Here is a 27,454-nt window from a genome sequence, read left to right on the forward strand (position 1 = left end):
AGACCAGAGGGTCAGAAAAGGAAGCATACTAACATCAATGGAGAAAATGCTGCTTCACAAAATTTGGCTACAAGTGTTAAGCATGCAAGCTTGTCTTTAAATTTTCACAAGGACCTTGTGGAGTCAATCTTATTGTCCCTGTTTTACAGACATGAAGAGAAAGGAGTTTGATCATTTGTGGCCTGTTTGACCAGTCAGCTTCACTCTGCTCTGAGCCCAGGCCCGTATTTCTCATTTCACCACACCCATAAGTGCTTTCTGACTTGGAAATGGAGATTAAATTTAGGTGAGTCAAGACAGATAATTCAACTGGGAAGAATCATCTGTTTGGCATCATTATTATTGGATGGTGTGATAGTTTCAGCATATTGCCTAATTTCCCAAAGATTCCCAAGAAGCACTTTGCTACAAGCTATTATGTATTGATATAAAGTTAAGTTATAAGGATATATTGTACAACAAAGCCAATACTTTATGATAAGTATAAATGGAGTATGCTGCTGCTAAGTCACTTCAGTCGTGTCTGACTCTGTGTGACCCCATAGACGGCAGCCCACCAGGCTCCCCCGTCCCTGGGATTCTCCAGGCAAGAACACTGGAGTGGGTTGCCATTTCCTTCTCCAATGCATGAAAGTGAAAAGTGAAAGTGAAGTTGCTCAGTCGTGTCCGACTCTTAGCGACCCCATGGACTGCAGCCCACCAGGCTCTTCCGTCCAGGGGATTTTCCAGGCGAGAGTACTGGAGTGGAGTATAGCCTCTAAAAATTGTGAATCACTGTATTGTACACCTGTAACTTATATAATATTTTACATCAAGTATACTTCAATAAAAAAATCTCAAAAAGAGATACCCCTCTCAAGACCCCCAAAAAACAGAAACATTCCATTCTTCCAATGAAAAATATTTGAGGTATTTTTAAAATGCAGCATCATTTTATTGTGGTGCTAATGGAATTAGATACACTCAGCTATATAAACAGGGCACACCATGTCCAACTGGCCTGAGAGGGTGAGGATAACAAATATTATTCAAAGCAATTTAGAGATGTGCAAAGATAACTCCCAGAGAGGAAGCCATTAGCAGGTTTATACCATGTCTAGATTTTTCTTTTCTATTTTTGTATTATAGCATAGCTGTTGATAATCAAGAAAGATTACTTGTTTCCAGGGTGAAGGAAAAAAAGCAGCCAATTACACTGAATCAGAAGTATCATTTGGTGGGGAATAATAACTGATATGCATAATGAGTGACTTAATTGAAGTTCCAACAAAGAATTTTAATGAGGACATTTTTACTCATTCATTCGCTCATCATTTGTTCATTCATTATTCTTTTTTTTTCCTTCCAATGCCAGGCCCTGAGAAGTGTCAGAGAAAAGATAATGAGTCAGGCACATTCCTTCCCTCAGAGAACTTGCAGTCTAGTGAGGGCAATTGATATGCAGTGCTACTACCTCGAGGTGATGGGCTTTGCAAGGACAGGATAAGCAAAGGGCTGTACAAGCCAGAAGAAAAGAGGCCTCTAATGCACCTACCACCGTGTGACTGTTAAAGCGACCCAGGGGCCAGAGACCAGTCCTGATCCCTACCATAGCTGCCAATGTAGCAGCTGCAGAGCTGCAGTTACACTGTGATAGCAACAGCCAGAGAACAAGGTGAAGCCAGGACTGGCAACCTCAGTGTTGTGGTTAACAGGTGTTAAAGCAAGTACAAAGAAAATGTAACAGCAAGCCACAACTGGGTTTTGAAAGGTAAGCACTCTATTAAATGCATAAAGAAATAACACAAGCAGGCAATGATGGTATTTCACAGAAGTTTAAATCCATCTTCAATTACCAGGATCCCAAAACTTTCCCTATGGTTTTTCTAAGCCTTGACACTTATTTTGGCTACAGCTCTGATTTCGGAAGGATGGAAGTGTTCAGAGTTAAATGTTTGGAAGTAAAAGATGAATCTTTGAAAGAAAAAGGCTGGAATTGTGATTAGAGCATCATTTGGAACTTTCTTACCTGCTAATTCCACACACTGTTTTCTTCATTTTTTAAAAATTGCAGTGCTCCATTCATCCACTAAATACATGAGTGTGTGCTAAGTCATTTCAGTCATGTCCAACTATTTGCAACGCTATGGACTGTAACCCACCAGGCACCTCTACCAATGGGATTCTTCAGGCAATAATACTGGAATGGGTTGCTGTGCTGTCCTCCAGGGGATCTTCCTGATCCAGGGATGGAACCCTTGTCTCTTATGTCTCCTGCATTGGCAGGCAGATTCTTTACCACTAATGCCACCTGGAAGCCCCAACAAGTGCCTGCTGCTGCTAAATCGCTTCAGTCATGTACGACTCTTAGCGACCCCATGGACTGCAGCCTACCAGGCTCCTCTGTCCGTGGGATTTTCCAGGCAAGAATACTGGAGTGGGGTGCCATTGCCTTCTCCCATCAAGTGCCTCAGATCAGATCAGATCAGTTACTCAGTCGTGTCCGACTCTGCAACCCCATGAATCGCAGCACGCCAGGCCTCCCTGTCCATCACCAACTCCCGGAGTTCACTGAGACTCACGTCCATCGAGTCAGTGATGCCATCCAGCCATCTCATCCTTTGTCGTCCCCTTCTCCTCCCGCCCCCAATCCCTCCCAGCATCAGAGTCTTTTCCAATGAGTCAACTCTTCACATGAGGTGGCCAAAGTACTGGAGTTTCAGCTTTAGCATCATTCCTTCCAAAGAAATCCCAGGGCTGATCTCCTTTAGAATGGACTGGTTGGATCTCCTTGCAGTCCAAGGGACTCTCAAGAGCCTTCTCCAACACCACAGGTCAAAAGCATCAATTCTTTGGTGTTCAGCCTTCTTCACAGTCCAACTCTCACATCCATACATGACCACTGGAAAAACCATAGCCTTGACTAGACGGACCTTTGTTGGCAAAGTAACGTCTCTGCTTTTGAACATGCTATCTAGGTTGGTCATAACTTTCCTTCCAAGGAGTAAGCATCTTTTAATTTCATGGCTGCAGTCACCATCTGCAGTGATTTTGGGGCCCAGAAAAATAAAGTCTGACACTGTTTCCACTGTTTCCCCATCTATTTCCCATGAAGTGATGGGACCGGATGCCATGATCTTAGTTTTCTGAATGTTGAGCTTTAAGCCAACTTTTTCACTCTCCACTTTCACTTTCATCAATAGGCTTTTTAGTTCCTCTTCACTTTCTGCCATAAGGGTGGTGTCATCTGCATATCTGAGGTTATTGATATTTCTCCCGGCAATCTTGATTCCAGTTTGTGTTTCTTCCAGTCCAGCGTTTCTCATGATGTACTCTGCATAGAAGTTAAATAAACAAGGTGACAATATACAGCCTTGACGAACTCCTTTTCCTATTTGGAACCAGTCTGTTGTTCCATGTCCAGTTCTAACTGTTGCTTCCTGACCTGTATACAAATTTCTCAAGAGACAGATCAGGTGGTCTGGTATTCCCATCTCCTTCAGAATTTTCCACAGTTTATTGTGATCCACACAGTCAAAGGCTTTGGCATAGTCAATAAAGCAGAAATAGATGTTTTTCTGGAACTCTCTTGCTTTTTCCATGATCCAGTGGATGTTGGCAATTTGATCTCTGGTTCCTCTGCCTTTTCTAAAACCAGCTTGAACATCAGGAAGTTCACAGTTCACATATTGCTGAAGCCTGACTTGGAGAATCAAGTGCCTACTGTGAGCTAAATAAACCTTGAGGATACATAGGTGAGCAAGTGCCATCATTGCTCTCTGAGAGTTCCATCTTGATGAGGGGGAAGCGCTCAAACAAGATAATACATTCCCATACAAGATAATAAATGGATGGGACATACCCTGGATAATAAATGGGTGGGACATACCCTGGAAACACAGTGGAGGGACTGACTGATCTACTCAAGAAAGATATCACAGAAGACAATACCTTTGAGCTTCATTCCAAAAGATAGGCAAGAGTTTTTAAATAGAAGATGGCAAAGAGCTGTCTGAAAAGCCTCAGCCAAGATATGAAGGCATGAATTTGCATGAAATGTTAACAAAGGTGACCAGTTCTAGGTAAGAATTAGAGTGACAGGAGATGAGCTGGAAACGTAAGTTGAGATTCTTCTACAGAAAAGGGGGGGAAAGTAATTGCTTAAAAGTTTTAGTGGGTTCTTTCTGCAGAGAGAGAGGGAATTGCTTCTAGTAGACCTTGGTTTCCCAGGTGGGCGAGTGGGAAAGAATCTGCCTGCCAACGCAGGAGGCACAGGTTCTATCCCTGGGTCAGGAAGATCCCCTGGAGAAGGAAATGGCAACCCACTCCAATATTCTTGCCTAGAGCATCCCATGGACAGAGGATTCTGGAGGGCTAGAGTCCATAGGGTCACAAAGAGTCAGTCACGACTGAAGAGACTTAGCACACTCGCATGACTTTAGCTTGGCATCTGCCTGTTGTCTACTAGCCCAGTCATTTTCAGACAAAATTTTGAAGCAGGCAGAGCGCACATAGAATGTCCCTCTCCGCCTTGCTTCTGCTTCCCCTCGTTCATTCCTTCCTTCCTCATTCCTACCCTCTGTCTCCAGACTCCTTTCTAGCTTCTTTTACTCTGGGGATCTAGTCTGCAGCTAAAGACTCCCTTCCTCCTGGCTTTGCTCCAGGCTCAAACCAATTTGATAAACATTATTTTAAAAGAAAGACACAGTAGCTTCACTGTGTCACTTCTCAATACAATATATTAATAGCTGACTCTCAGCAGAATTAATCTTTGTTGTATATACATTTTTGGATCTGGTCAGTGCATGCACACGTGTTTGTGGATGTGTTTGTGAAGATTTGGGGAAGGAGTAAGCAGGTGCCTTTTGGGCTACCAAGGTCATCACCTGGATTCTCATTTCAGTGAAAGTAAGGAGCTGGCCACACCTAGCCACCTATTGGCTGGTGTAGTTATTGCCCTATCACCCATAATCCAGTGGTGAACAGTGGTGTTGATTTACCTTCAAGGTACAAGGTCCCCATGTTTAAAATATTTATAATCAGCACTTGCTAAAGATGTACAAATTACTTATACTAGCAGAACAACCATCACCACCACAAGAGTTCCTTCATAAAGTCCCACTGTATCTTGATGAATCTGTAGGCTTCCTGCTTTAAGGATACTTGGTGTTTGATGAGATGCTTTGAACAAATTAAAGAGAGAAAACATAAATAGATAAAACTATAAATTATATGATGGTTTTATTGTTAAAACTGATTGATGACCTATGAACAGAAGCATCACTGTCATAATCTATTAAACCAAAGATGGTTCCAGGATCTTCCTATTCTTTATTTTACACACAGCCCATTATAGTTGATATAGATTTCTAATATAGTCTCCATGTTCTAAGTGAGTGTTCTAGAAGGTATTGGGATGACGAGAGTGTTTAATATTACCAGTATGGCTAGAGGAATATGTTTATCAGTGCAAGCAAAAACCTGCACTGTGGCAGTTAAGGAAAAGCCATTTGCCTCGCAGTGTGTGTAGTCTAAGATTTTTACAGTCTCTGGTGGCAGCATTAGGAGGCAGAAGTAAGAGATGATACTAATAAGCTCTGATCTTGCAGATGCAGAATGCTGGGCCAAGAACTGACTATAAAAGGCTTTGCCAACTGGGGATCCAGGACTGGCACTTAAATTAAAATATGAGAGCTTCTCTTTCTCTCTTTTTGCATGACCTCTTTCTTCCCTATAAAGAAACAGAGGCCAATAGCATTCTCTTCCTAATTCTACTGAGGCTGTTTAGCTTCATGAACAAAGGGAGATGGAAGTTTTCTTTTAAACCAGTATCTTAAGCAGGTCAGCAGAGAACTCTTCTACATCTCTGGGGAAAGGTAGAAATAGTAATGTCCTCCCAGGGTCCTCGAGGGAACCATGTCACAAAGCAGGGGTGGGTGTATTGCACAGGTGGGACTTCAGGACAAGTATCACCATCTAGACTCTGGCTGAGAGGAAATATTTAAAATGCTCATTGCCAGAGGTGATGAGGCACCTCCATGCAGTCATGGGGAACAATTGTTGGAGGCTAGAGGAGTGGAGTCTGGAGAGTTTTGAGCATTCTCTCTTCTCCTGAGTTGAAGTCCTTCCCCTCTTTGACAGTTGCTGTGTACAAAGCAGGTTAGCCCATCGCTTTGGGGAAAGGAAAATCCAAACTGAGGGACCACAGAAGCATTATCCATCTGCAACTTGAGCAGGGCTTTTGCATATTAGTACAGAGCTCAATGATCAGCAAGAGGGTTGTTTGTGTTTGGCTTATGTTTGCTGTGTTACAAAACTAAGGTGAAATCTGGCCTGCAATCCCCGAGGTCTAACTAATCCAGTAATGAACTGAGACAGCTTGATAGGCGATGTGTCTACCCAATTCCCAGACTGTTCTGTTCTGAGAAGATATTTTCTAAGTTGAAAATGGGATAATGTAATGCGCCCCACTCAAAAATGACAGATCTCGCTGTAAAATCATCTATGAATGAGTCGATCTGGTGATGCCTTAACTGTTCCTAAAATTATATTCAGGAGTCTTATTGTCAAGAAGACATGATAGGTTTATTAAATACCCTATAGAATAATGTACTTGAAGCGCCTGCCTTATGCAGTTTTTTTCTGTTTAATCTGAGCTGTATGTATGCTACTACAGCTTCAAAACATCTGGGCGCAGCAATTTTTTCTTTCCTGCACCTGCAAGGGTAAGAACACACACAAACAAAAAAGAAATTAAATCTTCCGCAGAGCTGGGGAGAAAAAGAACCCGACCAGCCGTGAAGCTCAAGGGAGCAGTGTGACAAGTGCTGAGCTGTAAACAAGCTTGAGAGGGATTAATTCTTATGACAAGTGCCAGTGGTGGCGTCTCACATGGACACAGCATATGCACACATTTCAGAGAGGAGCCACACAGGATTTAATGCAAATAGAAGAGAAGGGGAAAAAAAGAAAAAGAAAAAGCTCTCAGTGCATCAGCTTCTCCTCATCTGTAAACAGCCAAGCAAATCAGGATGAGCTAGTGTTGTAATTATCTTGATTTTTCAGAATTTTGCCACCCAGAAGAGATTTTTTAGAGTTTCCTCCCTGCTCTTTATAATTATAGCTGCTGTTTCAACCTCTGCCAAGGGTTGGTGGCTGCAAAGTAATATTCACCAGGTGGCTGCTTTGCAGCAGAGAAAATCACCAAATTTCCTTGGTTGATCTGGTTTTGTCACTTAGGATTCAAATAAAAACTTCAGAGGGCAGCCATTCATCATCTTGTGACAGCCACTTTCACTTGTACCTTCTTGACTCCGGCACCATGGGGCCCTCCTGCACTTGAGTAAATGACAGGACTAGGATACCAGGTAGCTGTGTTCCAATTTGCTTAGAATCACAGACACCTGTGTCAGGAGAGATTTGAAACCGAGTCTGAGCCCAGAAGCTAGACCCCTTCCAAATGTGAAATGCCATGTTTGCTGATCCCTATTCTCTTTGTGTGTTCAAGAACTAGAATGCAGAATGGGAAAGGGGAGGAGAGAGTGATTCTTGAAAACAGACAGGTGGGATGGGAGATCTTGCTTGTTGCTTACCTACGATCTGTCTCCTACATCAAGAGTGGGCAGACTAAGATCCATAGGCTAAATCCAGCCTGCTGCCTGTGTTTATAAATAAAGTTTTATTGGAACACAGCCTCATCATGTGTTGCCTACAGCTGCTTTCATGCTGCAAGGGCAGAACTCAGCAGTGGCAACAGAAACCATCTGGCCCACAAAACCTAAAATATTTATACTGTATAGCCCTTTACAGAAAAGGTGTGAAAATCCCTGTCTTATACTATCAGAGCCCCATTTTGACTGTGACAGTCATGTGCCCTTAAAAAAAAAAAATCACTTTCCTGAAGCTAGGGGTGGACATGTGATCCTGTTCTGCCTAATGAGATGTAAGAAAAAGTGAATTGGGTGGAGGTGGGCTTTAGGAAAACTATTATTTTTCTAGATTGTAATGGGAAGGCTCCCTGAATCTCTTTCCCAATAGTCTTCTGCCTTTGTGGCATACATTAGCTATTCCCAGCAGTCAATAGTAGCTTTACATGATGGTGTGATTCTCTGACTTAGTGGGTAAATGTGGTGGAATTTAGGATGTGGAGAGAAGTGGGACAAGGTGGAATTCTCTCTAGTTCCATATTAGAAGATCTTTTTATTCCATCCATGAGGAGGTTAAAACCATTTCTTAATGACTCCCCCTAGCTCTTCCCGCAGGACTTCTCCTCTCCCTACTCTCTACCTTCTCTCTGCTGAGGTTCCCATGCTTGATATGCAGGGGATGGGCGTGAGATGAGACAGAGGAAAGTGGAAAGGGCGGAGGGTTCATGGGACACACAATGCAAATGTCCCTTACCCTTACTGCCTCCTAACCTCAATCAAACTACATCTATTAATGGACTTTACTCAAAAAGTGATCATCACAGTACAAAATAAGGCCATGCCAAAATGATAGCTTCAGTGGGGACGCCACCAAAACCATCCCATGGCTTTCTCTGCTTCCTTCCCTGGGTTTCAGTAGGACAGCAAAGATTCTGAAAGAAACCTTGAAATTTCTAATCTTTTCTCATAAAATCCAAACAAAATCCAAAGAGACAAAATGAGGTCAATATTTTAATGGAAGATAATACACCTGATACCTTCCTCTGTAGAGTCCTAAAAAGTCAATTATCTCATCTCGTGTAAGGCCCATGTTGGCTTTTAAGATACAAAGAAGGTAAAGTTCCGGAGTTGAATTCCTATTAATATTTACCAGTAGGAATTTTAAATGAAAAAAATCTTTAAAAGGATTCTAATGGTGTCATTTGCATAAATGTTTCTATCTGAGAGATATCATTCAGGAAAGCATCAAAAATACTTTTATTTTTGGTGTTAAGTTTCAACATGGTTTGGTAAATTGCCTATACTTGGTTTAACTTTTCATGGTTTTTTCTAAAAATTATCGTAGACTCTGGCATCCAGGCTTGTGAAGTTTTAAAGAAATATGATTGCATATATATGGAATTTAGAAGGATGGTAACAATAACCCTGTGTACAAGATAGCAAAAGAAACACTGATGTATAGAACAGTCTTATGGTCTCTGTGGGAGAGGGAGAGGGTGGGAAGATTTGGGAGAATGGCATTGAAACATGTATAATATCATGTATGAAACGAATTGCCAGTCCAGGTTCGATGCACGATACTGGATGCTTGGGGCTGGTGCACTGGGACGACCCAGAGGGATGGTATAGGGAGGGAGGAGGGAGGAGGGTTCAGGATGGGGAACACATGTATACCTGTGGTGGATTCATTTCGATATTTGGCAAAACTAATACAATATTGTAAAGTTTAAAAATAAAATAAAAATTAAATGTTATAATCTAAAAAAAAGAAAAGGAAATATGATTGAATCCATAAGGCACATGGTACTTTAGAAATCTCATTTCCACAATTTAAAGCAATGATTCTCACCTCCTTCTTCTTTGGGGAGTGACATCAGATCCGCCAAACCCCTTCACCAGAAACGGCTCTAAAACACAACCATAGATATGGCTATCCCAGCCTTCTCAACATGCATCTCTGAAAATATAAATGGCCTGGCAACATTGCCAAGTTAAAACATAACAAAACACTCCAGAGTTTAAAGATTTGAGGTCATTATGACAAATGTAAACAGACTGTTTACTTGCAAAAAAATATCTAGGAACTTTGAAGAGCACTAGAATTTGCATCATTGTGGAAAGCAGAAATTTGCATCAGCCCCCAAAATTCCAGCCCCCTGGGGTACACACCCTCCATATATCTTCTTCCCTTGACTACAGGCAGAAACTGTGAATATGATGAGATATTAAATGTCAGGTTACTAATAAATAAGTTGCCTTTGTTTAATCAAGAGGGAGATTGTGTAGGTGGACCTGACAGATTGGAAGTGTGAGAGGACTTATGGGAGAGAACCTTGGAGCTAACCAGATGGTGTCACTGACTCAATGGACATGAATCTGAGCAAACTCTGGGAGACAGTGAAGGACAGGGAAACCTGGTGTGCTGCAGTCCTTGGGGTTGCAAAGAGTCAGACATGACTTAGCAACTGAACAACAACAGCAAGTAGCTAAATTTGAGGACATCCTCTACAAACTGAGAGCAACTCCTGGCCAATAGCCAGCAAGAAGCGGAAGCCTCATTCCCACAGCTGAAAGGAGATGAATCCTGCTAATGACTTGAATATGCTTAGAAGAGGCCTCCAATCTCTAGATGAGACCCCAGCACAGCCAATACCTTGATTTCAGCCCAGTGGAATCCTGAGCAAAAAATCTAGTTTACCCACACCTAGAAACGTAACCCATAGAAATAATACATTTGTGTTGACTGATTTCGCTTCCCTGAACTCTCACTCTTACAGACCCTGCCTCATGCATGCTGACCACTCAGGGCTCAACTACTCCTTCTGGAACCCTGACCCGAGGAGTCACTCCAAGTCTCTGCTGTGAGGTCTTCTCACCAGTTCCAAGGTATGCCCTCAAGGCCCTCAACTCAGAACTAGGGCATGTGGGAACAAAGGCTCTAGTTTCTTTCTGTTGTACCCCTTCCTGCATTGTACATGCCCCTCAGTTTACTTGGTGTTTCCTTAACCACCCTGTCTTAAAGCTTTGCCCCAAGAAGAGAGGAAAAAAATAAGAACTCCAGTATCCACTGTCTTTGATTTCCTTTTTCTTAGTATCCTCTTAAAAGTAGGAAGTCAAGAAACACCTGGAGTAACAGGCAAATTTGGCCTTGGAATACGGAATGAAGCAGGGCAAAGACAAATAGAGTTTTGCCAAGAAAATGCACTGGTCATAACAAACACCCTCTTCCAACAACACAAGAGAAGACTGTATACATGGACATCACCAGATGGTCAACACCGAAATCAGACTGATTATATTCTTTGCAGCCAAAGATGGAGAAGCTCTATACAGTCAGCAAAAACAAGACCAGGAGCTGACTGTGGCTCAGACCATGAACTCCTTATTGCCAAATTCAGACTTGAAGAAAGTAGGGAAAACCACTAGACCATTCAGGTATGACCTAAATCAAATCCCTTATGATTATACAGTGGAAGTGAGAAATAGATTTAAGGGCCTAGATCTGATAGATAGAGTGCCTAATGAACTATGGAATGAGGTTTGTGACATTGTACAGGAGACAGGGATCAAGACCATTCCCATGGAAAACAAATGTAAAAAAGCAAAATGGCTGTCTGGGGAGGCCTTACAAATAGCTGTGAAAAGAAGAGAAGTGAAAAGCAAAGGAGAAAAGGAAAGATATAAGCATCTGAATGCAGAGTTCCAAAGAATAGCAAGAAGAGATAAGAAAGCCTTCTTCAGTGATCAATGCAAAGAAATAGAGGAAAACAACAGAATGGGAAAGACTAGGGATCTCTTCAAGAAAATCAGACATACCAAAGGAACATTTCATGCAAAGATGAGCTCGATAAAGGACAGAAATGGTATGGACCTAACAGAAGCAGAAGATATTGAGAAGAGATGGCAAGAATACACAGAAGAACTGTACAAAAAAGATCTGCACGACCCAGATAATCATGATGGTGTGATCATTGACCTAGAGCCAGACATCCTGGAATGTGAAGTCAAGTGGGCCTTAGAAAACATCACTACGAACAAAGCTAGTGGAGGTGATGGAATTCCAGTTGAGCTATTCCAAGTCCTGAAAGATGATGCTGTGAAAGTGCTGCACTCAATATGCCAGCAAATTTGGAAAACTCAGCAGTGGCCACAGGACTGGAAAAGGTCAGTTTTCATTCCAATCCCAAAGAAAGGCAATGCCAAAGAATGCTCAAACTACTGCACAATTGCAGTCATCTCACACGCTAGTAAAGTAATGCTCAAAATTCTCCAAGCCAGGCTTCAGCAAAATGTGAACCGTGAACTTCCTGATGTTCAAGCTGGTTTTAGAAAAGGCAGAGGAACCAGAGATCAAATTGCCAACATCCGCTGGATCATGGAAAAAGCAAGAGAGTTCCAGAAAAGCATCTATTTCTGCTTTATTGACTATGCCAAAGCCTTTGACTGTGTGGATCACAATAAACTGTGGAAAACTCTGAAGGAGATGGGAATACCAGACCACCTGATCTGCCTCTTGAGAACTTTGTATGCAGGTCAGGAAGCAACAGTTAGAACTGGACATGGAACAACAGACTGGTTCCAAATAGGAAAAGGAGTTCGTCAAGGCTGTATATTGTCACCTTGTTTATTTAACTTCTATGCAGAGTACATCATGAGAAACGCTGGACTGGAAGAAACACAAGCTGGAATCAAGATTGCTGGGAGAAATATCAATAACCTCAGATATGTAGATGACACCACCCTTATGGCAGAAAGTGAAGAGGAACTCAAAAGCCTCTTGATGAAGGTGAAAGTGGAGAGTGAAAAAGCTGGCTTAAAACTCAACATTCAGAAAACGAAGATCATGGCATCTGGTCCCATCACTTCATGGCAAATAGATGGGGAAACAGTGGAAACAGTGTCAGATTTTATTTTTCTGGGCTCCAAAATCACTACAGATGGTGACTGCAGCCATGAAATTAAAAGATGCTTACTCCTTGGAAGGAAAGTTATGACCAACCTAGATAGCATGTTCAAAAGCAGAGACGTTACTTTTGCCAACAAAGGTTTGTCTAGTCAAGGCTATGGTTTTTCCAGTGGTCATGTATGGATGTGAGAGTTGAACTGTGAGGAAGGCTGAACGCCGAAGAATTGATGCTTTTGAACTGTGGTGTTGGAGAAGACTCTTGAGAGTCCCTTGGAGGGCAAGGAGATCCAACCAGTCCATTCTGAAGGAGATCAGCCCTGGGATTTCTTTGGAAGGAATGATGCTAAAGCTGAAACTCCAGTACTTTGGCCACCTCATGTGAAGAGTTGACTCATTGGAAAAGACTCTGATGCTGGGAGGGATTGGGGGCAGGAGGAGAAGGTGCCAACAGAGGATGAGATGGCTGGATGGCATCACTGACTCGATGGACATGAGTCTGGGTGAACTCCAGGAGTTAGTGATGGATAGGGAGGCCTGGCGTGCTGCGGTTCATGGGGTCGCAAAGAGTCGGACACGACTGAGCAACTGATCTGATCTGATCTTAGGGTGAGATTCGGAGAAGGCAATGGCACCCCGCTCCAGTACTCTTGCCTGGAAAATCCCATGGGTGGAGGAGCCTGGTAGACTGCAGTCCATGGGGTCGCTAGGAGTCGGACACGACTGAGCAACTTCACTTTCACTTTTCACTTTCATGCGCTGGAGAAGGAAATGGCAAGCTACTCCAGTGTTCTTGCCTGGAGAATCCCAGGGACGAGGGAGCCTGGTGGGCTGCCATCTCTGGGGTCCCACAGAGTCGGACACGACTGAAGCGACTTAGCAGCAGCAGCAGGGTGAGATGGGTCAGGTTTTTCTCCTGACCTATATTTTTCTTCTTGCGGGGCCATGCTGAGTCACTTCAGTCGTGTCTGACTCTTTGTGACCCCATGGACTGTAGCCTGCCAGGTTCCTTTTTCCATGGGACTTTTCAGTCAAGAATACTGAAGTGCATTGCCATTTCTTCCTCCAGGGGGTCTTTTTGACCCACAGATTGAACCTGCATCTCCTGCTTCACAGGTGAATTCTTCACCACTCAGCCACTGGGGAAGCCCATATTTTCACTCTTACCACAGAACAATGGTTTCCTGATATAGCTGCCTTAGTGGAAGGAGTATCTTCTCTGTAATATGAGTGAACTGTTTGGGTTCATTCATCCATACTTAGTTTTTAGTCTGATCAAGGGAAAAAAGGAATTTTGAGAATCTTATCTTGAGAAAATAATCTTTTTTGTAACATCTTTCTGCAAAATTATTTTTTAAATATTAAAAACTGAGTATTAACTCTTTCACTCTCTTGATATGCCTTTTGGAGCCATCACTATCAATAAACACACAATGCCTTAGTAGAAATACAAGATTAGGGGGGATGTCTTGTATTCAGGAAAGCCAATAAGAAAAGCACATTAATGTTTTTTCCTAAATACTACTCCTGCTACATGGGCAAACTCTGGGAGATGGTGAGGGACAGGGAGATGTGGCATGCTTCAGTCCATGAAGTTGCAAAGAGTCAGACATGACTGAGTGACTGAACAAAAACAACAGTCCCTATTATAAGGGAAAGCAGAAGCAGAATGAAGAGCTGTGGAAGAGTCACCAGAAAAGCAGCCTCGTACCTCAGTAGTTGTTTTATCTTTCTTTCAAATCGGTATGGATTATTCACCTTTCTTAGTATGGGGGCTCCAAATGACTCTGGGCCGTTTATTCTTCAATATACTTTCAGAAGCATTTCCTACCCAAAGATGTCAGAAACATATACTGGTGGCTCTGAGGCACTTTCTGAAAGAGAGGTATGGAATGGATACATGAACCTATGATTTGGAATCTTAGGGAGCCATGTTCCCATCTCCACTTTGCCATCCAAGTGCCATGAAATCATGGAAGAGTGTTTTACAGTTTCTGAGTCTTATGTTTCTTATTTCTAAAATGAGCTTTGCAATATGTAATGAAAATACAACTGCCTAGAATAGGTCCTGATTATATAGTACATGTTCAATATGTGGACTTGGATAGCTAAAGCTATTATCAGAAGTCTAAATTGTCTTTAATTCAGTCATAGTGGTGGATAGTAACAACTCTGTTTTGTAAGCTTTGTGTTCTTGTAAAGCATTTTTTCATGAGTTGAATTGAACTTGGGTTGAATTGGACAGTGTCTACATAAATCTTTTACCTTTGACTATTTATTCACTCATTACAGATGACCTCCAGTGGAGGAAAGCACTGATAAGTTTGTTGGTACTGGATTTCAAGTACATTTTTTTTTTACACATAACTGTCTTTTCTTTACAATATTTTTTTTGCCTTTTCATTTTAAAAATCATAATTCTTGGTTGGCAAAGAAAACACCACCAGCGGAATGTAACACTTTAATTGGCCAAACTGACATTTAGATCCTGTAGTTCATTCAAGAAAGGAGTGGATTTCAGATGTGTGTGTGCTTAGCCATTCAGTCATGTCCAACTCTTCCCAACCCCAAGGACCATATCCCACCAGACATCCCTGTCCATGGGGATTCTCCAGACAAGAATACTGGAGTGGGTTGCCATGCCCTCCTCCAGGGTATCTTCCCAACCCAGGAATCGAACCCACTTCTCCTGCATTGCAGATGGATTCTTTACTGACTGAGCCACCAGGGAAGCCCTGGATTTCAGATATGTATGTGCAATTCAATAGCTGTGTTTAGTACTGTTTGTCTCTTTTGCAACAAACAGATGAGAAAAACCTGTCTCCACGACCCCTGTTTTTTAGCTTTGTGCGTAATACTTTCTGGGAAATGAATTGTTAAATGAGGTCAAATAATAAATAGGTACAGAACTGTTTAAAAGTCAATACCAATTGTTACATTTCCCATAACAACGTCACACCAGAAAATAATTAGATTCAGTAGCAAGCTCACTGATGCTGAGTCTTACTCCACTGATTCCTATTCTCCGTGGAGAGGCAGACTCAGTGTTATTGCCTGAAGATTGTTTTATGGATTTTAGTTTTTTAATTCCCATGAGAGCATTCAAATGGCCACAGCTGCTGGGCTTATCAAAGTGTAGCTGAAGACATCTGCACTGTGTTTCCTGCTGTTTTTTATATTCTCCATGCTTATTTAAATGTAATGTAACTGACCTTTAGTCCAATCAGTTTAACTCTACATTGAGAGTTTATTGTGGATAGTGGAAGTGGGGAGCAGAGTGAGTTTCATGCTGAAAATTCATGCAAGGAGGTTAAAAAAGACATCTTTGGGGAGACCCTTTGTCTATGAAAATGAGGAAGTAGGTCAAAAAAAAGAAAAAGCAAACCCACAAAGGTTGCCCAGGTGAGAACCCCATAATGAGAATGTTGTTGTTGTCCAGTCACCCAGTCGTGTCTTTGCAACCCAAAAGACTGCAGAACGCCAGGCCTCCCTGTCCCTCACTATCTTCTGAAGTTTGCCCAAGTTCATGTCCGTTGCATTAGTGATGCCATCCAGCCATCTCATCCTCTGATGCCCTCTTCTCCTTCTTCCCTCTATCTTTCCCAGCATTGGGGAGAATGAGAATAGAACTATGAAAGATAAGAAATAAATTTGAGAAGTTATTAATATGTGCTTGGTCCACCCTATGCCTGTTTTCTTTCCTTTGACTGTTGACATTTTCTCTAGTGCTTTCCTGGCTGTCCATTTCTGGTCCAGGGACACTTTCCCTAACTTCCTGCTCCTTCTTACCATGTCCTTAATCCTCATTAGGATGTACATACTTCCTCTGCATCCCTGGTCCAGGTAACGGAATTGCTAATGGGATGGTCTGAAAATAGGCGTAAATATATTGGTTTCTGCAAGGCACTGTCTTTGAAGTCTAGAGTGAAGGTTTGGGTAGCCTGGGACTCGTCTGACTCTAGTGGAGAGTCATGTCATTGTCCTACTTCAATCATGGAAGTAGGACAATCAGGGAGATCATTGTGGGCAGGAAGCTGCACTGAAAGATCAGAGCCCCTCAAGTTACATCTGCTTACTCTAACACACATAACAGAATATAAAATTGAAGTTTGATGAGGATAAAGTTGCAGGACTGAGGGAAAGTGGTAGGGTCGGAGGACCCAAAGGTGTCAGCAATCACAGCAGCATCCCACCATCGGAAAATTAGGAGATCAGAGATGCTAAGAAAGCATAGCTCCTCATTTGGTGCCTGCTGCTATTTATTTGTAGCATGCTGCTGCTAAGTCACTTCAGTTGTGTCTGACTCTGTGCGACCCCATAGATGGCAGCCCACCAGGCTCCCCCGTCCCTGGGATTCTCCGGGCAGGAACACTGGAGTGGGTTGCCATTTCCTTCTCCAATGCATGAAAGTGAAAAGTGAAAGGGAAGTCGCTCAGTCGTGTTCAACTCTTAGCGACCCCCTGGACTGCAGCCCACCAGGCTCCTCCGTCCATGGGATTTTCCAGGCAGGAACACTGGAGTGGGTTGCCATTTCCTTCTCCAATGCATGAAAGTGAAAAGTGAAAGGGAAGTCGCTCAGTCGTGTCTGACTCTTAGCAACCTCCTGGACTGCAGCCTACCAGGCTCCTCCATCCATGGGATTTTCCAGGCAAGAGTACTGGAGTGGGGTGCCATCGCCTTCTCCATTTGTAGCATAGTAGACGTGAAATTCCATGAAAAGAAGGAAGAGGAGCAGGGTTATTGACAAGATGGATCTTCCCTGCAATTTAGCTCCACAACTCTACCTCTCTCATTACTCCAGTCTCCATAACAGTACACATTGGTGTTTTTGCAACACTTCTTTAAAAGGGCCTCATTAGAAATCTCTGCAAATTCCCATCACAGAGTATGCATTCATTCATTCAATTATAGTTATAGGAAGCCTGTGTTTTTTAGGTGTGTTCCAAAATAAGACAGACTCTTTTCTCAAGGAGCTTGTAATCTAATCCAGGAAAGATACGTGAGCAAGTAATGGGACAATGCCATGCTGTGTCACAAGTGCCCAGTAGATATATGTGTGGTAGAAGAGCAGGTGAAGGAGGATAAAAGGCAAAGAAGGTGCTCACAGCAGAGGTCATGTTGAATGAATAGGAGTTTACCGGCTAGACAAGTTGGGGAAAGCATCCCAAGCAATGGAAGGAGCTGGTGTAAAGATACAGAGTATTGAAGTAATCTTGTGCCTCCTTAGGGGACAGATAGATTGAAGTTCAATGAGATAGAAGGGAACAGGGGGAAGATGATGAGAAGTTCTGAATGTATTGCTAAGGATCTTGGGTATTATTTTATAGGTGATGGACAAATTGAAGAATTCCTGACACCTTGGATGGTGAAGTAAGAGAGATTTGCCCCAGGACTCTGCACTGTCCCTTTCTACCTTTCTATGGACTTGTTTCCCCCCAGATGACAAGAGCTGAGTTAGTCACACTCTGGTTCATGGCACTCTGTTGACATAGGTTTATGCACATCCCTTCATTTATTTCATTGTGTTATATTTTAATTTTATTTCATTTTCCCTCTTCAGCCATGATCCCCACAGCCATTCCATCCTCTTCACAGAGGCATCCACTCTGGTGGATTTGCCAGATGTCCTTAGATATTTATGTATCCTTGTAACTTATGCTGTGCCTTTTTGTATGTGTATTTTTCTTGTTGAATTTATTTATAAATTGTAAAAACAATTAACATTTTTTATTTTATCAATACATTGGAGTATAGTTGATTAACAATATTGTGTTCGTTTCAGGAGTACATCAAAATAATTCCATTATACATATGCAGCACAGCGTAGAACACATTCTTTTTCAAATTCTTTTCTCATTTAGATTATTACAGGGTATTGACCAGAGTTCCTTGTTTTTTTAGCTCACACAGACAGTATTGTGATGTAACTTGTTTTCATTCAGCACTATGTTTCATAATCTATCTTAAGGCTTTATGGGTACTTGAATTGTTACTTCCTGTGCCAATGTGCTAAGTGCTCAGTCATGTCTGACTCTTTGTGACCCCATGGACTGTAGCCTGCCAGTTTTCTCTGTCCAAGGGATTTCCCACCCAAGAATTCTAGAGTGAGTGGCCAGTTCCTCCCCCAGGAGATCTTCCCAACCCAGGGACTGAACCCACGTCTCCTGCATTGGCAAGCAGAATCTTTACCACTGAGCCACCAGGAAAGCCTTATTACTCCCATCGAATTACAGAGTCAGAAAATACTATATGTTGGTGAGGATGAAGGGATGTGGTGCTCTCATGTATAATTACTTGGAGTGTGAACTGGTATAGCTGTCCTAGAGGGCAATCTGCCACACTGGTAAGCCAAAGATACATACAGCTCATACCTGCAATCCTAATGTTGATTCCATATCCCCAAATAATTCCTATCCAGATCCATAAGGGGACATATAGGAGGGTGCTTATTGCTGCATTGTTTGTTCTAGAGGACAGTGAATTTCTTGTTCAACTTTAGGGGAAGAGATCAGGAAATGTGAATAGATGTTGTGGGGAAAACTTATATTTTTAAAACAAATAAGTCATTTCATCCATTAACATGAAAAATCTCTACATTTATTTGGGGTCTTTTTTATACCCTTTAATACCCTTTATACCTTTTAGATTTTTCTCCATCAAGGCTTCTTATGCATGCCTTAGTATTTCATTCCTAGATATTATATAGCTGTTGTTGTTATTGTGAGGAAGGCTGTTTTTAAAATTACATTTTCTCTTCAATTGCTATTAGTGTAATGAAACCATTAGCTCTCTTATCATGACAGGTTGTTGCTTTTGACGGTTTTCCAAGTAGGGAATCATGCTATCAGGAAAAAATAATATTATTAAGTCTTTTCCCTCTCAAAACTTTTAGTTCTTGCTTTGCTCTTTTTTGTTACAGTGGCCAGGACTTCCAAAGTTATGCTGAACAAGAGTAGTGATAGCTGTTTTCTTTGTTACTGATTTTAAGATGGCTACATTTAGAGTTACTCTAGTAGGTATGAGGTTTACTCCAGGTAGCAACAAACAGACTTTACCAAGACCCAGACGTTCCCTTCTATTCCTAGTTATCTGAGAGTTCATATTTTTATATTACAAATAGACATTGACTTTTTTTCAAATGCTCTTTAGGCTTCTATGAGATAGTGGTTTTTTTTTTCCTTTTTAGTTCATTAATGTGGTGATCTACAAGGACAGATTTTGTTATAAAAGCATTTTTCATCCCTAAGATAAATCTTATTTCATTATAATATATTATTTTTAAAAACTCTGCCAGGTTCTGTTAGCTATTTTTTTTTTATTTTACATCTATTTTCATATATGAAATGGGTATAATTTCCTTTTACTATCATCATTTTGTATTGGAATCCAGATTATACAGATTTCATAAAGTGAATTGCCTAGCGTCCTCTCTTTTTCTACATTCCGTAACAACCTACATATGATTGTTACACATTTCTAGAAAATTTGGTAGAATTTGAACAGTCTGTGGCTAGAGGATTTTTATTATTTTCATGAAAAGGTGAATTCTTATTTTTCCAATTTCACTAGTGGTTTTAGTCTATTCACATTTTAGACTTCATCTTACATCATTTTTTGGCATTTGTATATTTTCAGAGACATTTGTTCATTTTGTCCAGGTTTTCAAACATATTGGCTATGCATATCTGGGTGTACAATTTTAAATTTCTAATTTCTTTCTGTATCCTGTTTATTTGCAGTTTCTGGTTGTCACTTTTCCCCTTTAACATTCTTGCCTAAAGCTCTTCTGTTTTATCAATTTTATTAAAAAAATTCTGGTCTTCGTTTAGCTAAATTTTTCTTTTTTGGTGTTTCTGTTGTTCAGTGTTTTATTGATTTTCATCTTATATGTATTATTTCCTCCCTTTGTATATCTTAGGGCTATCTCTGTTGTTCATTTTCCAATTTCCTGATGTAAGCACTTAGCTCATTGGTTTTAAATCTTTCTTATTTTCTGATGGATATGTTTATTAAATCTATAAATTTCCTTCTAAGCAGTGATTTAGTGTGTCATACAAATTTTGACTGGTATATTTTTAATACCATTTAATTTTAAGTTTCCTATTTAAACAAAGGGTTTGGACACATATTTTTAGTTTCCAGACAAGTATATTTTAATATTTCTTTTCTTGTTACCTATTTCTTATTTTATACATATTTCAGGTAATACTATATCATCTGATTCTTTGGAATTTATTGTGACTTCTTCTGGGTCCTATTACATAGTTGGTTTGTGTAAATGTTTTGTATGTGATTGAAAATAAGTATATTCTCTCAAAAGGATAATAACATAGATACACGATCAGTAGAAAGATCCAAGTTCTTAATTTTGTTCTTTGACTCTTTTTTATATTTGATTTTTTAAAATCTGAACAAAATTTGTCCATATGGACTTCAAATTTCCTAATCCAGGGTTGAATGAGTGTCAGTGAAATAAGATTGGGCATGAGCTGGGTGATGGAGGAGGGAATTTTTTTTTTCACCCTTTGTATCTAATTTGAGTGTACTATGCTAGCAATTTCCTGGAGGAGGTCATGGCAACCCACTCCAGTATTCTTCCCTGGAGAATCTCACAGCAGACGTGCCTGGAGGTCCATAGGGTCGCAAAGAGTTGGATTCAACTAAAGCAATTTAGCATGCATGCTTGCTGGTTATTTCTCATAGAGACACATATTTTATTTACAGTTGGTGTAAGAAGAGGGGAGAATAAAAGAACGAAATGAGTGAGATTTGGCTGAGTGCTTCCCCACAGTGGAAGGAAAATTTAAGAAAGTTGCTCCAGTTTGGACCCTGTGGATGGCTTATAACTTGGAGAAAGGTAATGTGTGTGTGTATGTTTGAGTGTGAGTATGTGTGAGTGTGTGTTTGTGTGTATGTATGTGTGCAGGTACCTTTCATGAATTGGAACATTTGGGGGGCTTTGGGACATCTTAGATGGAGAGAAAAAACAAAGTAGAGAGAACATTTTGCTATCACCTCCAAATTTCTCCTTCCTGAACAAAACAAGAAATCTCTGTGCTGTGATGGCAGGAATAGGTAATTATATTGGAACCATTTTTTTTTTTTGGTAATTATTGCTTTGTATGAACAAATCTCAGAATTACCATAAATGTAGATGGGAGTTATACATTAATTCAGCCATTGGGTCTGAGACTAATATTTGTATATGCATGTGAGCTCCACTGGGGCTCTCAGAAATATTTTGGGAAATAGACTTTGTAAAAGACTGGATAATCAAGCAGGAGAAAAGCTCATGGTCATTGGATTTGGGGCATTAAGTGTTAAAATGACTTAATTTGTACTCATAGGATGTGTGTCTTTGTGTGTGTGTGTATTATGAGATTATATGTTTTTTGAAAATATGTATAGCACGGATGTAACTTATTTTTCACAAGTAGCTTTGTTAACCTGCTTCATCCATTCAACCATATGTCATTGATAGGGTATAACAGCCAATAAAAATATTATTAGTAATACACAGTTGGAAAGAATTAATACATTTGAAAATTGGAGGTATTCACTACTGGCTTGTCTGATCAGGCCCAGTTTACTTAGCAAAGAAGTATCCAAACATTTAAGTATGCAAGTATATAAAGCCAAATGAGACATCATTTAATTCCTTTATTGTCTTACAGTGAAAGACAGCAAATGAGCAAGTTGATGGCTTTATGCCAATTATTTTTACTACGATTTCTTTTATGCTAAGGTATAGCTGAAGGCAAGCCCTCAAATTCTAGCACGAACATGCAGCAGCAATAACATGAATATTTTAGGGGCTATAAGATTCTTTTCATGGGTTATTGTTGGAAATAAAAAATTTAAGTTGCAACTGCTTTGCCAAGTGTCATAAATGACTGGGACTAAATGTAAGAGTGTGTGTGGCCTCAATCCCAGACTCACTTTTAAAAGACCCAAGTACGAGGTGGCTCCGTTGCACAATGGATAGCGCATTGGACTTCTAAAAGACCCAAGTTCTAGGTGTTCAAGGCCCTCCACAGTGCCATCCTCTTTCTTCCTATCTTTCTCATCTTTTACCATTCACCATACTTAATGCAGTTCTGCATCTCCTTCCAGTCACATAGACTTACCTAACAGAACATGCATTTTCACATTCAAGGAATATGGCCTAAGGACCATCTTCAAATATCAAAGCCAACAACCTTGCAGGACAATGATGGCAACACCAAGAAACTCAGACAACTGAAGCTGACTAGCTGAGTCCCAGAGAACAAGGCTATTGTCACAACACCCAGCATGACAGCATGACCCCCTACATTTCCTCTGGTCCTCTACCAGACTGCACACTTTCCTTCCCAAGGTCCTGCTGCAGATCGTGTCTATTGGCCGGAACAGTGACCACAGCAGGGACCACACAAAGATACCTTCCCTGTCCGAATGTGGGAACATCCTGTGCTTATTGGGGGCGTCCATTCCCATTGAAAGGGAGACATGATTAATCTTGAGGAGAATTAGAGTATTTAACCTACTTGTTGAAGGGTGATTTTTCCCATTCTAGGGAAAAAAATAAATTACAGTATTTCAGTGTTTAAAGCACATCAAGAATTAATGAACATCATTCTTTTTTTCTTACCAAAGGCACATCACTGCTTAAAACCACAAAGTGCTGACCTAGCCAGTGATTCCAGAACCCAGGGCCTCAGCATAGCATTTTAAAGACTCATCCTCATAATAAATTACTATTTTAATGATAGCCCTGGTAACACATGGTAAATGGAAAGCACTTTCTGTAGATTAAGCAACATAGCTCCCATTATTGGTTTAACTATACTTGAGACCTTAAAAAGATTTAAATAACTGTTAATTTGATGCAGTTTCTGCTGAATTATTTAAAAACACCTCCTTACTGCTTTAACTTTGAATCTGCATTAGAAAGTATAATGCCAATTAGGATTCCTCCACTGCCTCAAATGCTCTAAATATAAATACAAACTGAATCTACCCACAAATACAATTTCTCTCTTTACACTATGATCTTTCATCCTAAACTTAGGCAAAAAAAAGCCCAAAAATTTACAGGAGAGAGTCAGAAAATTAGGAAATAATTAAGGTAACAAAAATTAAGGCCTAATGGATAGCTTTTTGGGAGTGCTAAAGACACATGGTTCAGAGTTGTGCATTTAGATAGAAAACTCAGTGTTTACATTTGACTGGTACAAGTTCAAGAATTACATAATGTAAAATATAAATGTAAGTACTTATATAAGTACTTATATAAAACCAGAAATGAAAGATATTGGCTCAGTTGGTTGATTTGAATTTTATTTATTGTAATAATCAAAAGTGAAAATCAGATGCAAGGCATACCTTTGGTTGACCATGTTTTATTTTTGTTTAGTTTTGCAAAGCTGAATGTTTCTCCTGCTCCCCTTGCCTGCCCCCGCCACTTACTTCCCATTAAATGAAACTTAGATATTAACTTTAAGCCTCCATCAGATGTTTCTCAGAGTAGACCCAAACTGTTTCATATTCCTTATACATACTTTGGCTCCCAAGAAACCTTTCTACAGCCCACTTCTCCTACCTGGAATGCTTGTTTCTTGCTGCCTCATGTCCCTTCCTCTCTATTCAAAGCACTCTACTTAAGGAAGCTCTTCCACAAAAGAATTCTCAGTGAATCTCTTCTGGTTCCAGGCATTCTTATCTCCCTATTAGGATTGCGCCTTATGTGGTTGTTCAGTTGCTAAGTCACGTCCAACTCTTTGTGACCCCATGGACTGCAGCACTCCAGGCTTCCCTGTCCTTCACTCTCCCAGAGTTAGCTCAAACTCATGTCCATTGAGTCGGTGATGCCATCCAACCATCTCACCCTCTGTCGTCCCCCTCAATCTTTCCCAGCATCAGTGTCTTTTCCAGTGAGTCAGCTCTTCGCGTCAGGTGGCCAAAGTATTGGAGCTTCAGCTTCAGCATCAGTCCTTCCAATGAATATTCAGGGTTGATTTTTAGGATTGACGGATTTGATCTCTTTGCAGTCCAAGTGACTCTCAAGAGTCCTCTCCAGCACCAGTTTGAAAGCATCAACTCTCCAGTGCTCAGCCTTCTTTATGGTCCAACTCCCACAGCTGTGCATGACTGCTGAAAAAAATAATAGTTTTGACTATATGGACCTTTGTTGTCAAACTGATGTCTCTGTTTTTTAATATGCTGTCTAGGTTTGTGCCCTGTATCCTTGTATTAATACATGCCAACTCTCCTAAAATAGGTTGCCAATATGGTTTTGAACTATTTTGTTACCACATATTTTCACTTGGATACATCTCAGCTGTTTTGCACACTCTCTCAGCATTACTGCTCACAAAGCGTCTCTGCTGGGCAATTGGAAGCTTAGAATATCAATTTGAACCAGAGTGCCATCTACTGGTAGGAAGGCTATAATATGTCAACATGACTTGTTCAGTGGCTAAGTCTCACTCAACTCTTTGCAACCCGTTGGACTGCAGCATGCCACCACCTCTGCCCAATGTACACACACAGAAACCAGCTCTCACAGTTTGATTAAATAAGGAATATGCTATATCAAATAAAAACCTTGCTCCCACCTTTAGTAAGATCTATGTATACAGAAAGCAATGACAATGAGATAAGATTCCCATTTGGATCCTCTAAATGAAATTGTCATCTTCAAAAGATGGGTGTGAATTTTAGACTCTGTCCTCTGGCTTTTCTGTAACTTTTGCTTTCTATTTATCAAAAAAATCATATATGAAATGAGGAACTGGAGCAATATACAACAAAATGTCTGAATGCCATTAAGTTTCTATGGAAATGGCACTGTTTTATGAAGAAGACTAGTTCTTTGTTTTACTTCAAGAATTTAGGCCTTCCAGAAGGTGAACCAGCCCTCCAGGATGGACCATAACTTTAGATCATGAGGCTCTGAGTGACCATGCTTTCTCAGCACACTGTGGAGGGACTGTATAAAGGAACAAAATGAGAAATATTTAGTCCTTGTGTATCAGGCTGACATTTTAGCCTATTAAATAATTCTTCAAACCCTTTAATAATACCAATCTTTCTACTCACTATAAAGCAAATCACATTGTGGGTAAATTAAATTGCACAGAAGCAGGCCTGTAAATTAAGAGAGAACTTTTCTTTCCCTGCACAAAGGCTGATTTAGATAGCATGGGATCATTAGTGACCAAACAGATGCCCCTCATCTATAACCCAGAGACAGCTCTCAGCTGTACAGAGAACCTTTCTTTTCCTACAGAGAGGTGAACTCAAAACTTGTCACTGATTTTTGCACCCTCTTAATCTTCCTGTTTATTCTGTGCTTCATTAAAGTCAATCTCCATGGGGCAGACTGTCATCCGAGCTCAGCCTGCCCTGCTGTCTGCTCTCTCCAGAGAGCATCCTTCATCCTGATAAACGGGCTGTGAGCTGAACACGTGACTGAGCTCCTTAAAGTAAACAGATTACAGAAAGCAACCCCTTCCACACTCACTCAGCAGAACTGGATAAGTAGGAGCTCTGACGTGGTCATCGTGGTGGAGACAATGCTTTCCCGATAGATGGGGTTTCAGATTTACTGTTATAAAATGATATAGAGGATATTTATCTTTATCACTGTGTCATCCCATACCTTTAAGGCTGCATTAGCTAATGTCATTCATTGGCCAAATGTTTCCCTCAGGATTTGGCATTGTTATAGGATGTCTGCTGAAGCCAAGCTCTGTGCTAGGCATCACAGGCACAAATATACACAGAGGAAGAGACCATGATGACTGCAATGGGAAACACAGTGAAGCTCTGTGGGAAGCCAGAAGGCACGCCACCATCACAAGACCAGCCGTGTTGTAAGCTTAGCGTCTGCCTGTTTGTTGGACTCACAGACCATATTATCCCGGAGCAAGTGTTTTATCTGCATGAAAAGGCAACACTGGAGCCCACGACTGGTTTTCAGGCAGCTCTGCCTTTACCCTGACTTATGTTGACAGATAAGACAGGAGGGCTACCCGAGGGTGCTTGAGTCCTTCCTACCTAGGAAACCAAATGCAGACGAGACTCCGGAGAAGGAAAGTCTCATCTCTTACGGAGAAGTTCTGGGGCATCTTGGATGCCTGAGCTGAGGACAGTGATGTTCCTGTGACCACCAGCTGAGCATCAGAATCATTCCCCAGTATCTGGATGATGGGAACCTTGAAAAACACACCCCCTTGTCATGGCAAGGGTTGAGGTCTGGGCAGTCCCACAGGACTTTCGAAGCATCCATCCTGGACGACCAGGGCAATAAACACCTGTTTTGAGTTAAGAATCAGGATAAATTCAAGGGAGACTCCCAACCACCACACCTCAGTTTTCCAAGGTCTGAGCAGCAGAAATCCAAGAAGGGTCCTGATTATCAGCGCTTCTTAATCATGACTACAGCTTCTGCCTGGGAGGTTTGAAGATCAAAAAGAAAACACGACTCCAAGGAGATGGAGCCCACCAGAGGCTGCTCTGGGCTCCTGACTTGCCTCTAGTTTACTTAGTGAAAACAACAGCAATGAAGAGCTTGCATAGGCAAGGTGTCAAGGGCAAGGGTTGAAATGGCTGTGGGGCTGTGAACCTGTGCAAATCCACCCACCATCAAAGCTCAGTCCAACTACTCTTCCTCTTGGTTCTCCAGGCCCTCGCTGGACCACATGCGTCTCTCCCTCCTCTGAGCCCCTCTCACAATGTGCAGTTTAGCATTTTATTATATTTAGTCTCATAATCTAATTGTTCGTTGTACACTGAGTTACCACAACAAAATCACATTTGTGTCTTTCAGTTCTTTGAAATGAGAGTTACAGTAGCAGGCGTGCAGCAGGTGTTTAATACTTAATCTAATTGGGGATCAGAAAATAAGAGCTTGTGGAAACGTTCATATAACTTCCTCCTTTCA

At 41.1% G+C, this 27,454-nt stretch overlaps 1 protein-coding gene across 4 annotated transcripts in view; it reads left to right on the forward strand.

The window, feature by feature from the left end:
• Positions 1-27,454, forward strand: part of MNS1 (meiosis specific nuclear structural 1) — a 174,454-nt gene that overhangs the window by 19,749 nt on the left and 127,251 nt on the right. The window contains exons 2-5 of one of the 4 annotated variants that reach the window (XM_027553925.1): positions 150-286; positions 1,355-1,750; positions 10,403-10,511; positions 21,253-21,385. In XM_027553925.1, coding sequence (XP_027409726.1) covers positions 21,287-21,385 — 99 coding nt within the window. In that variant the 5' untranslated portion in view covers positions 150-286; positions 1,355-1,750; positions 10,403-10,511; positions 21,253-21,286. Of the gene's footprint in view, positions 1-149; positions 287-1,354; positions 1,751-10,402; positions 10,512-21,252; positions 21,386-27,454 lie in introns of those variants that run through there. The other 3 variants (XM_027553927.1, XM_027553928.1, XM_027553929.1) reach the window with 3 other exon arrangements.

Source organism: Bos indicus x Bos taurus, chromosome 10 (genome assembly GCF_003369695.1).
Source record: "Bos indicus x Bos taurus breed Angus x Brahman F1 hybrid chromosome 10, Bos_hybrid_MaternalHap_v2.0, whole genome shotgun sequence".
NCBI classification, from domain to species: Eukaryota; Metazoa; Chordata; class Mammalia; order Artiodactyla; family Bovidae; genus Bos; species Bos indicus x Bos taurus.